Here is a 12,028-nt window from a genome sequence, read left to right as displayed (position 1 = left end):
AAAAAAAAGTTTCCTTTTTTTCCTCTTTATTTCCAGAGAGAGCGAAAACAGTCATTTTAACCAATAACTATACACATCTTTGGGGGAAAAGTTCTTGGACAGACACAAGTCAAACACAATCCCGAGACGCTTGTGGCAAAATAGAGGTAACCTTGTTGCAATGCTTTATAAGTTGGTTTTTAAATCTGAATTCAAAAACCTTTAAAGTCGCTTCAGACTTCTTGATAGAGGATGGATCTCAAAAAAAAAAAGAGGGGGAGGGGCAAAAGGAAAAAAGAAATCAGCTACAGGACATGCTAGAGACCCAGGATTTCAATTAACCCCTTGTTCAAGTCAACTAAAAACATCGCAAACCAACGCAGCTCCACCTTCCTGAAAGGACTCTTTCAGCCAAAGAGGCCAGTTTCTCTTTCTGCTCATTTGCTGGAGCTCCTGTTTGGCAAGGCAACGACCAATATAGAAACAGCACCATTCAGAATAAGATGGACTAGAAAATCTCTATTTCTGCTTTTCTCTAGATGTGCAGTGAAATGAAAATGCTTTTTTTGAGATCCTTGAATATAAATCCTCTACGTTTTAAAAACGTCTTTTTTTTTTTCTTCAGTACTCCTAAGGTCATTGGATAGCATTATGTTGGGTTTGGGTTTTGTTTGTTGTTTTAATTCTAGTAAAATCCCATGATTGTCTTCACAGTGTTGCTACCATATCACCTTGTCGTTAAAACAGACTTCGTGCGTTTCATGGAGCATTCATTTCTTGATTCAGTTTTTATTGACTGGGTCGTTAAATACTTTTGTTTCGGAGTTCAACATTATAATTTCCCACTTTCTCCAACAGGGAAAAAAATACATCTGAATGAATGTTCCTCATGCCTCAATTGGACTGGCTACCATGCTGTTAGGTGTATCTGGGAGCTGAGAGGACATCGACGCCACTTCACTGCCAGTGGAATTAGAGCCCGGTCCTCCTTCTGAAAAATTGACCTGCATAGAAGGTTAAGAAATGAATAAAGGAGGCTGTGATCGTATTCACAAAAGGATTATAAACTTGTCCTGTGTGTGTGTGTGTGTGTGTGTGTGTGTGTCTGTGTCTGTGTGCAGAGACAGATATATAGATAGAGATATCCGCACATATAATTGAATTTTAACAGGCTTAAAGAAAGCCTACAAGGAAAAGAACTTGGGAAGAAATCCTCTCGCTTTCCCATCTTCTAAGAGATCTCTGTTTTAACTGAAACTGAATTCCCAACATTATGTTGCATTAAATTATTTAAGAACAAATGTGTTTCCCACTGTAAAATGGCATCGCAACTCTACCATGCATGCTCGAAATAAAATTATCCTGCTGGCTACGTGTTGCCCTGGTAGCAGGCAAGTTCTCAGTCTCTAGGCATCAAAGCCTCTCTTCTTGAGTTGGAAAATCCATAACACGCCGCTCAGATCGTGTGACGGGAGATTCAGAGGAGGCTCCACAGAACAGTGATTAACTCCTCAGAGGGTTCACAGCGTGGCCTTTCTTCCTTGCTGTTGGTCCTGCTGCCTTTTGGCCTCTTTCTCTCTTTCAATCAGGCTCTTCCTTCCGAGAGGAGACCCATATATTATAACGTCATCCACATTATAAATATCTGGCTCCTTCTCTTAAGCCAAAAGTATTGTGTTGCTGTGGTAAACCTTCTTCTCCACTCTGCTCCCAACACCTCCCCATCCTCGGCTTCCCTTCCACTGCTCTCAGCTGACACTAAAGTTTCAGGAGGTGCAAAACACTTGGCTGCCCTGAACCCTCCCCTTACCTGCCTTCTCTGATCCAAATAACTGGTAAGATTAGCCTGACATTAAAAATAATTTCTTTTTCCTAATTCCGGGGTCTACCTTCCTTGCTATCTTATTGAACTTTCCCACTGTGAAGCCAAGGGACTTCTCAAATCTGCCTCCTCTAGACTGGCCCACTTTCAAACAGACACCTGGGCCAAGCCCTTTTAACCCCTGCCTGTGGCCCATTACCCAACTGTTGCCACAAAGAAAGAAAATGCCCTCCAGGTAAATTTGAGGGGAAAAAGTTAACCTCAATTCAAGCTTTATTTTCAAAGAAAGGAACAAGTTTTTCAAATGGATCTTATTTTATAGAACAAGATCCTACAGGGCTGTTTATTACTTAAGAAAAAAAACCGTATGTGTACATATATCATCTCACAAAAGATATATACTTAATAATCTTAGTTATCTTCACCCAGGTGAAAAGTGAGTTGAGTTTTCTCTTCTCTGGATGTGTAGAAATATTAACACGAAAACCGGTTTTCACATTATTATCTCTCTGATTGGTAGAACTCAGGTCCCTTTTGCTATACATGCCCCACAGTATGTGACTGTGAAGGATATTTGAACTTACATACTAAAAAAATGTTTAAGCACTCCTACATTTTAGATTAAGATATAGTCCCAGAAAGAGATATAGTCACAAAAAGTATCAATCATATCTTTGAATAACTGAACTTTTTATTGATATATTTGAATAGTGCAGATGGGTGCCTGCTGACCATTGATAATAACATTGATTATGTATTACGACATTGATTATTATTACAATCACCTTGATTTAGGTCCTTAACTATACCATGCTCTAGGAGCTGAGAAGGGAGTACATTTACTGGCTGCTGATCAAAATGCCAAGGTGATCTCTAATGTCCCTTCTGACGCTACAAGTCGAAGATGTATGATTCTGCAACCCAGGATACCTTCCCACGCGTGTCTATTTAGTTAGGCACCTTGAAGTTAATCCCTCAGAACAGGCCTGATTGATAGAAAATTCAACCTATATGGTCAAACTATGAACTCTCACAGAAAAGACTGACAAGAGGTTTGTTTTCCTTGAGTGCTTCCCTCCTCTCTCCAACACACCCCCTTCGTCTCTCCCCAACCCTGGGGTCGGGGAGCACCCTCCTCGCTAAACCCCCAGAATCTTTCCTTGTGTGACAGTTTAACCAGAATCTCCTTTCTTTGGAGATTCAGCCTCCCCACTCTGGGAGCTGACACTTACCAGTTGCTGAAAAGCCGGCTGATCTATGTCACTCTGCAAGGCGAAGTCACTCAGTACTTTCCAAGGCGGCTGGTAACTTTGCACCTCCACTGGGTTTGCCTGTAAGCCACCGTCGTGTCTCTCTGGACTGGCAGCCACCATGGGAGTTCCTGTCATCCCCTGGATATTCTGTGAATAGGTCCCCCCCCAATCCCAACATGTTAATGAGCAAACTCCCTCCCTGCATTGTCTGTGCAGGCTAAGCAAATATACCCTGGTATTATCTTATCTATATAGTGGCCTTTATTGACTCAGTTAATCTGCTGGGCGTATGGATATTAGCCAGGGTTCAGTTTTGTGTTATTACGTTTTGTTCTTCTGTTTCTGTGGCCTGGACTATTAGGTCTGCTTGGACCTTATTAAGCGAAATTCTGTTTCGACTTTCTTCTTTCCCTTTAAATGCACTGTTAATCCCAATTCCGCCCGTCTGCCTTTCCAGGCCATAGCATCTCAGTGGAAAGCTGAGGCAGGATAGGCCTCCCTTCAGCCTCTAGACATGGTGATTTTCTGGGCAGTCTGTTAGTCAGATCTGGGGGTAGACTTTCTGCAGGCAATTCTCTGGGAGCCAACCCCGACTCCCAAGCACTTGGGTCAGGCCACTATTGTGCTATTATGCACTAACCAACTTAGAAAATGCCCTGGCCCAGGCTTGGCCAGTCTGTCAAATTTAATGACAGCACGTTTTATGGCATTTAAAAATAGGGCCTAAGCCGTAAAAAGCAAAAAAAAAATTGCTGGTTGGTGGGGGGAAGAAAGAAACTCTTTAGTTTAACTTAACCAGGAGGCCTGCCAGTTGGGTGCCGCTCTGGGCCAGGGATGATTGTGGGTAATAGTGCCAGGGGCCTGACATCTCTGGAGACCTGGGCTTGACCTGGAGCAGAAGGTGCCCTGTTTTCACGGGTCACCTTGGGGCACTTCGCCCACCTGGGGGCTCTGCTGCAGGCTGCGCACGGGGGACACCGGGATGACCCTGGATTAAAAAGGAAGCCAAGGAGTTGTCCCTTCCTCCTCTCGGCTGCCTGAGGAACTGATGACCGGAACTTTGGCAAAACCGGCGCCAGGCCTCACTGCCCACGGAGGGGGCGACGGCCCTTCCGGATCCGGGATGGGGCGAGGCTGAAGGGCACGAGCCCACCCCCGCGGGCTGGGGCCTCCCGGAGCAGCGCGGGCCGCGGTGTGGGCGCTGGGCCGGGCACCGGTGGGGGGGGCCTCTCCACGGGGCAGGGGTCGGGGGGAGGGGCCGCCAGTGCCGGGTCCTGCTCCGGAGCCGGAGGGAAACGGCGCCGGCCCACCTGGGCAGCCGGCACGCACACCTCCTAGGCTTCCCCCTCTCGTCCCCTGCCCGGGCCCCAGGGCCACTCACAGTTTTGTCATTGGGTTGCTGCTGCTGGAGCTGCTTCATCATGATGCTCCGTTTCTTGTCCTTGCACCGCTTGTTCTGAAACCAGACCCGGATCACGCGGGGACTGAGGCCGGTCATCTCCACCAGTTGCTCCTTCATGAGCGCGTCGGGCCGGGGGTTGGCGGCGTAGCAGGTCCGCAAGGTGTGCAGCTGCTTCTCGTTCAACACAGTCCGCACGCGGGTGGTCTTCTCTGGCTGCTTGTGGACGTGGGGCCGCAGGGCCGGCTGCCGGGCGGAGATGGGCTCGGCTGCGGGGCAAGGGGTGCCGTGAGCGGGCCGGGCCGCCCGCCCGCGCCGCTCCCGGACAATGGGCAGCTCTTTGCAGCCTCGACAGACAAAGCAGGGGCGGCAGAGGTGGGGGTAAGGGGCGCAAAAGGGAGAATAAAATCTCGCTTTCTAATCTCAGAGGTCAATGCTCAGTAATCCGGGCCCGGAAAGCAGCCTTCGCCCCTGCTCGTGTCAACATGGAGTCAGCAAAGGGGCGCACGTCTCAGGGCCTGTCCCCCTGCTCACAGCAAGGGCGGCATCGTTCTGCCTTGTTTCTCCTCCCTATGCGCCTTTTCTAGTACCCGGACTGGGCCCAGGTTACACCGAGTCCACACACACCCCCACCCCCAACGCACAGGCGGTACTAGGGAAAGAAACGCAGAACCCCAGTGACAGCCAGAGACACTACCCCAGCGGGATGCCTGCAGCGCAAAGGCTGAGGAGAATTCTGACAGAGAGCTTGAACTTCAGTCCCCAGGGTACAATTATATCAAGAGGATAAAGAAATTCGGGATTTCGGCCATCTCTCCAGGCTTTGATCTTTCTTAGTCTACCTGGATCTACTAAATCTACCTGGATGTTCCTGATGTGATCTGATCCCAAGAAGAGGAAAATCGAAACTCTTTAGAGCTGCCTGGCCTCTAGAGAAAAGACAGCTGGGGAGTGTTCTGGCTCCTGACTCCCTCCCAATACTTCGGCCTCTTCTGTGCTTCCCAAAGCAGAGCGCAGGTTGCACCTAACAGAATTTGCCACCTCTGGCTTTGCCCCCCTGCAAGCTAAGTCACAAATCCCCCAGGACGGAATTCTTAGAGCTGCCAGAGAGCAGAGGAGGAAGAGTTGTAGTTTTCTCACAGCCAGAACTTAGGGCGAATTGACACTTTAAAAATGCACAGGGCAGATCTATTAAGACCAGAAAGCACGTTGTCTGCCTTCTTACCTGTGTCCCCCCTCCTGGCCAACCTTGCTCTATTTCTACTCTCCTTCCTGGGGCAAGGGCCCTCAGATCTGTTTGTTACAAATCTTGCACTTTCCAGGACCCCCGGGGGTCAGGTCAACACCTATGGGGTCAATTTAGTGTCACAGCAACAGGCCAGAAGATGAAATTCTCACCAAATCAAGTAGAATGAACGGTTTAAAGAGGGAGGCTCCCTTTCAAAGGCAATTACTTCAGATAAGCTTGTGGACAGTTTTAAATTACGGCTCTGTGCGAAGGCTTGCAATTATTAAAACTATCTTTTCAGGCCCACTCTCTCACAAAGGGATACAAATAAATTTTTAAAGTATTTTGGAGTGGGGGGGCAGTTTGCAAGGGAAAAGGAATTGAGAGGCTAAATAACTTGAGGCCACCTAAGCTTCCTTCATTGGGTTAAAGGAGGAAGCTCCAGGGGCCCAGAGCTCCACCCCTTTAATTAGGCAGCTGCGGGGAGAATACCTGGCGGGGAGCTGAAGCCCGTTTTCAGTAAGCCGCGTTTTGGAGGCCAAGGTGAACTGGAAGTACTGTTTGGGCGTGTGCAGACACGTGTGCCCAAGCGGTGTACATTCACGGGCACCCACATCTAGACACACAGACGGGTAGCTGTGCTGGGGGGAGTCAAGGGAGACAGTGAGGGCATTGAACCTTGCTGCGAAAGAGTGAAGCGCGGTGCAAACCGCACCCAGAACCCTCCGCCTCCGACCGCAGCAACTGCCGCAAGGGTCCCAGGGTTGCTGCGGCCTCTGGCGCGCTGGCAGGAGTGGCGCTGGCCTCGCCTGGCGCCTGCCTCCCCGAGGAGGGCCTCCCTCCGCGCCCAGAAGTACCTGCCATTTGCAGCGGCCGCGACGGGTGCAGGGGGCTGAGCGGGTCGCCGGCGCCCAGGCTGGCCCTCTCCACCACGTCGTGATCCGCGCGGCAGAAGAGCCCGTCCTCCCGCAGCGCGAACTCGTCCCCGGGGATGAGCTGGCGGCTGCAGGCCACGCAGCGGAAACACTCGATGTGGTACACCTTGGAGCGGGCGCGCATCACGAAGTCGTTCTTGCTGAAGCCGATGCTGCACTTGGCGCATTTGATCCCGTATAACCTGCGCGGGGGCCGGGCCCGGGGCGGGAGGGAAGCACAGAGAGAGGTGGTCACTTCAGGCGGGCGCTGCCCCCGACCCAAGGTCGCTGGCAACCTCGGCCACAACGCCCTGAGACACTGAAATCAGCATTCGCAGACAAGCTGGGAATGGGAGGGTGGAAATGATTAGATTTCTCTCGTTTCCCGCTCCATTTCCCTTTCCTATGAGCTTCTGTGTCTCGATCCGTACCTCTTAGTTGAAAACGCCCAGTCCAAACCATCGAAAAATGTTTGACGTGTTGGAAGCCTGGGCCGCTGCTCCAGCGACCAGTCCAGGGTGGCCCTTGCCGCTCTTGGCAGGAAGGGGTCCAGGGGGACTCGGAAGTCACTGGCCCCAAATTTTTGCCTCCCTATCCCCCAATTTCTGCTGCTAGAAACGTCTCTAAAACTGCAACCCAAATCCTCCTTTCAAAAGAAAATGAGGTTATGGAATGAGATTGTCACCCCACTCGGTTTGAAAACACACAAATGCACAGGCAGAAGAACAAAATGAAACCTCTGAGGGTTTCCAGAGCCCTTTCTGCACAAGCCCACTGCACTTTTCCCCAGCTAAAGATCTTTTCCTCAGGCAACAATGTTAACAGAAAGTTTCCTCTCCCTTCCTCCTTTTATTATTATTTTAAAAATCTGCTTTGGTTCCCTCCATCTTTTTCAATTTGCTGAAGCATCTACCTTTATTTCAGTTTGTTTGAGAACCCTGACCAGACAGAAAAATGAAAAGACCCACTCCTAAGGTCTTCCTCACTGCTGACCTTTCTTTACCAAGAGACAATCCTTGTAGGTTTCATCTAGAGGCTCTGCCCTGGCCCCCTCTCCGCGTTATCACTAATAATCAAAGCAGGAGCGTTCCTACAAAGAGAGAATGGAGGAGAGGAAAAGACCTACACAAAGGGGGGTAAGAGGGGGAGCCTCGCTCCCCCAAGGGGGGAAAGGCATTCGGAAATCTAAACGGTCTCTCTGTTCTGCTTTTACAACTACAGGATTTCAAAGGGACACACACACTTGCACGCGCATACACACACACAGTTGAAAGAGTGGAGAAGAAAATGTAAAAGCGATTGGTTCCTTCCACTAACGTTTAGCCAGAATTAGGCACAAGCAGGTCTGAATACAATTGAGCAAAACACTATCTCCACAGGAGTAAAGCTACTGCTGGGGTTGAGAAGTGAGCTCTCCCTCTCCAGAATCTCCAGTTCACAAACCAATCAAGTAAACAATTGAAAATGGCTCATTTGTCAGAGGTTAGAAGGTAGATTCAAAAGTTTTCCCTCCCTCCGCCTACTCTATGTGAGATCTTCCACTTCATAGGATGAGGACTTTACCTTGCCTGTGACCAAACAATTTGGAAAATCCCTCCCCCTTCCTCTAGCTCCCCACTTCCCCTCTTTCCTCCCGTCCTCCTCCCCCACCATCAAAGTATTAATAAACGTTTTTTCTGCACTGTTCAGCTTTATTAAAATTACACTCTCCACTTCATGGTTTTAAAATAAGGAAAAATACTGCACACTAAGTGAGCAGGAAAAAATTGTAACTGCATACTTAAATCACAGCTAAACTTTAAGGTTAAGTTCTAAGCTCCATAAACTCTGACTTACAGAGCTAATTACTTGTTAACAGCCACTGGAGAACTTATTTTTAAATATAATATTTTGATATTATTCGACATAATAACGAATCGACATAATAACGAAGGTGTTATCTCTTCTGTTTTGTTCTTAAAACAATAATATTTTCTTTGGAAATTCTACTTCCTTCCTAAGGCAGAAAATGAAGTTTCTGACATATGTATACACAAGTCAGAAAATTTGAGATTGGCAAAGCATAAAGTTTAGACGCAGAATAAATTGAAAGAAAAAACTTCAGGAAGTTCCTTATGTGGTTTTATTCTTGACAGTAAGGGCAATTCGCTCATTTTATCAGTTACCAGATTTTAATGTGAGAAAAGAAGCTGTTCAATTATCTAAATATACCAATTGTTCGTAGACAGATGATGGGCAATTTGATCTGCTCTGTCTAATTCATCAGCTCAGATAAGATAAGAAAGAAGACAGTCAGATGTCACCAAAGGGTTAATATTTAAAAAGATTAAATTTCCGGTCTTTTTTACAGAGAATATTTGGGTTGGTTTTTACATTTTCCAGGCAGGAGTCCTTACCCTAAAAGTAAAAGGGCAATATCTCTATTTGCTCTTTCAAAGTACATCTCTAAATATGCTTAGGTCAAACTATTTCACCTATTGCATTGACATCTCCGAAGAATCTGGAAGTTACTAATAAAATACTTAATTAAAATAAATAAAAAAGAAAAAGCATTGCATGATACAATAAAAACCAACCAACCTTTTTTTTTTTTAAGTTTAGAAACCCCAACTTTTCCATCTTGATTTTTTTTGTTTGTTTTGGAAGGGGGAGGGTAACAGGAAAATAATTTGAGTATCACAAATTCCAAGAGCAATTATACAAGCTTCAATGCCACATAATTTATGGGAACCACTATCGAGTTTCGCGGGGGGTTTTTTCCCTCTAAAAAGTAAAATGAACAGCACAGGTTAATTTACGTATTACACTTACAAGGGTAACTTTTGCACGCCGGAATCCATTAAGGCAAACTTCACCAAAGGACAAAGCCACACAAAATAATAAAGAATGGGGAGAGAGAGGGAAATCTCACAAAGTTAAGGAAGCAGTACAAATGGCGTACCTGATATAATCTCTTTTACAGTAGGTTTTCCCATCTCTAACAAAGCACGTACAGCTCTCGTCCAAATACTGATTACACTCCGCACATTTCAAACATGCCGCGTGCCATTCCAAATCCGGAGAAACCCTCAGAATATACTGATCGTGAATTTGATTGCCGCAACCAACACATAGGGAAATCAGACGTTTTTCTGAAATGAAAATAAATACATGATTGACTAACCGTTTACTTCCTACAGAGATAAACACACTTTTAGTGTCGTTCTCTTATAGGGCGTACTCTGCGAGTTTTTTTTTTTTTTTTAAGAGTATTGCACTTTGGGATGGTAATTGGAGTGTGCCATCAAAACCCTGACTCATTTTTAAAAGGAGGTGGAATATATGTAAAATGCGGATTTGAATAGTCTACATTTGTAAGCCTAGCACGCAATCAAACCCGTTCATTTTGTATTTCTTTTTCCTCCCTCCTCCCTCTTTGCCATAATCATTGGGAAAGATTATGGATAAGTCAAGTCAAAGAAAAGGTTTTGACTAGAAGCGTTAAGTGAACGCAGGGATGTCTATATTTTCCATGAAGCACGCTCTTAAATAGCACATAGGACTGGAAATTGTTAGCAAGAGCAGACATCAATACAGTTGTCACTCGTTCTCTTTTGCAAGTCTAATGCTAATTCACATCTCCGGGTATTGTACTTGCAGGCGGACCTTTGCAACAGAATAACCTTCTCGGAGAGCTCAGGATTCCCGAGGAGGAAACCACCGCTTAGCACCAGAAGGCTAGGGTTTTGGAGGGCACGCAGGCGAATTCAAACACAAGGTACGATCAGTTTCCCGAAGATCAGAACCGACAGCAAGCATGCAGGCGTGGCGGCAACAAGAAAAAGCCACCTTCTCTCTCTCTCTCTCTCTCTCTCCAAGCAATGACTCGAACTCCGAAGAGCCCTTGGCACCCTTGCCTGAGAGAGACCCCCGCACAAGAACAGCACACCGAGCCCCACAAGGTAAAATCGCCTCTTACTTTTTGGTGGATCTCCCATGTCTCCCATATCTGTAACAGGGAGTAATGTCCACAGTGAAATGGTGGTTGTACAGTTGGTGACCAGCCCACAGAGAGGATGCTGGAGCTGTGGCTAAGTGGGAAACAGTGGCCCCTAGGGTTGCCAAGGCTGAGAGAGCCGCTGCCCGGCTGCGCCGCGCCCTCGCGGATCGGGGAGTCCAATTTAAGCCGGCGGAGCTGGCGGAGCGGAGGCGCTGCGGCGGCGGCTGACTCGAAGCGGCTCGGGCACCTCTCTTCCTTATCTCTTACTCAAACTTCTCTGCTCCAACTCAGCTCCATCGCCATTGGTCTGACGCAGCGCGCGGGGACGTCAGGCGAGCGCCTCGCCCATTGGCTGCGGGGAGTGCGGCGCAGCTGTTCTGATTATCATATTTCAGCCTCGCTGCTGCCGTGCGCCACTGACCGCTCAGCGAGCCCGCGGGAGAGGATTAGGGCTCCCGAGGCGAGTTGCTCGGGCCTCAGGCGGCTCTCCCCCGATGCTCGGGCGGCCCGGCCGCTCTGGCTTTTGGCTTCCTTCTCCTCCTCCTCCTCCTGCCCCCTTCCTTGCTCCTTCTCGGCCGTGCCGCCAGCGCCCTCGCCTCCTGTCGCGCTGCTCCTCCGCCCTGCGCTCCTGGGGTCCCCGCAGTCTGGCTGGCCGTGTTGCGCGCTGGGCTCACTTTTCCGCCGCCGGTGGCGAGTGGCTGGTGGGTAGGTCTTCCTGATGAAGAGGTCCTTCCCGGGCTTTAGGAAGAGGGGCGACTTGGAACAGGCCCTTTGCCTCGTTTGGTTTCGCGCTTTGGCGCACAGCTCCGGGCCTGGCCGGGCTTTGCTGCCGGGGTGGGTGAGTTCCCGAACTGGCTGCGCGTAGCGCGCTGGGAGCTGGCTAGGGGAAGACGAACCGGTCATGGGATGAATAGACCCAGAGGAATTGTTCGCTGCTGCTACCCCACTACCCCGTTATCCCTGACCTCAGATCTCCAGAAACGTGGGGGGTGGGGGGAAGGGGCGCTTCGTGCCTAAGCGGAAAATCAGGTTGGAAGCGCACAGGTAAAACCAAGCTGACTCCGCGGACTACTCTCTCCTTCCGACCCGCGAGGTCGGCTTTGCAGTTCAGAATTAGGAAGTGCACTAACCCGAAGCCTAAGTGCAAAGTGATCGGCCAGTAGTTTAAAGTTTGCAAAGTGAATATAGCCTGTCCAGTTCCTCTCTCTTCTGGTTTCCTGCCCTTTGTTTTTAAGCAAACGTGTACAGTTAGCTGGTGGTGTTTGATAATTGTAAGGACAGGTCTCCACGTCTCTCTAGAGATTTTAAAAATGCGTCAGTCTAAGGGCGTGAGTTAGGGAGAGGTCCAACAGAAGAACAGCGAAATACCTATTTCCCTTCACTGGGTGTGTTTATCTAATCATTTTCTCTCGGGAAACAACCTGGAGAGAGAAGAATGTTGGCTGCAACTCGCC

At 48.5% G+C, this 12,028-nt stretch overlaps 1 protein-coding gene across 1 annotated transcript; it reads right to left on the bottom strand.

The window, feature by feature from the left end:
* Positions 1-866: 866 nt before the first annotated feature.
* On the bottom strand, positions 867-10,393 carry ISL1 (ISL LIM homeobox 1). The gene is made up of 6 exons (XM_089908563.1): positions 10,357-10,393; positions 9,537-9,801; positions 6,539-6,798; positions 4,436-4,722; positions 3,034-3,201; positions 867-983 (listed from the first exon to the last, which is right to left on the bottom strand). Exons 1-6 carry the CDS (start codon positions 10,391-10,393, stop codon positions 867-869), a joined length of 1,134 nt encoding a protein of 377 aa, XP_089764689.1.
* Between the last annotated feature and the right edge of the window lie 1,635 nt (positions 10,394-12,028).

Source organism: Delphinapterus leucas, chromosome 3 (genome assembly GCF_059928025.1).
Source record: "Delphinapterus leucas isolate spDelLeu-1000000601 "Yukka" chromosome 3, BTC_Dleu_Yukka2, whole genome shotgun sequence".
Lineage (NCBI taxonomy): Eukaryota > Metazoa > Chordata > Mammalia > Artiodactyla > Monodontidae > Delphinapterus > Delphinapterus leucas.
The sequence above is the reverse complement of the archived record's forward strand: the minus strand, read 5'-3'. Positions and strand labels throughout refer to the sequence as shown.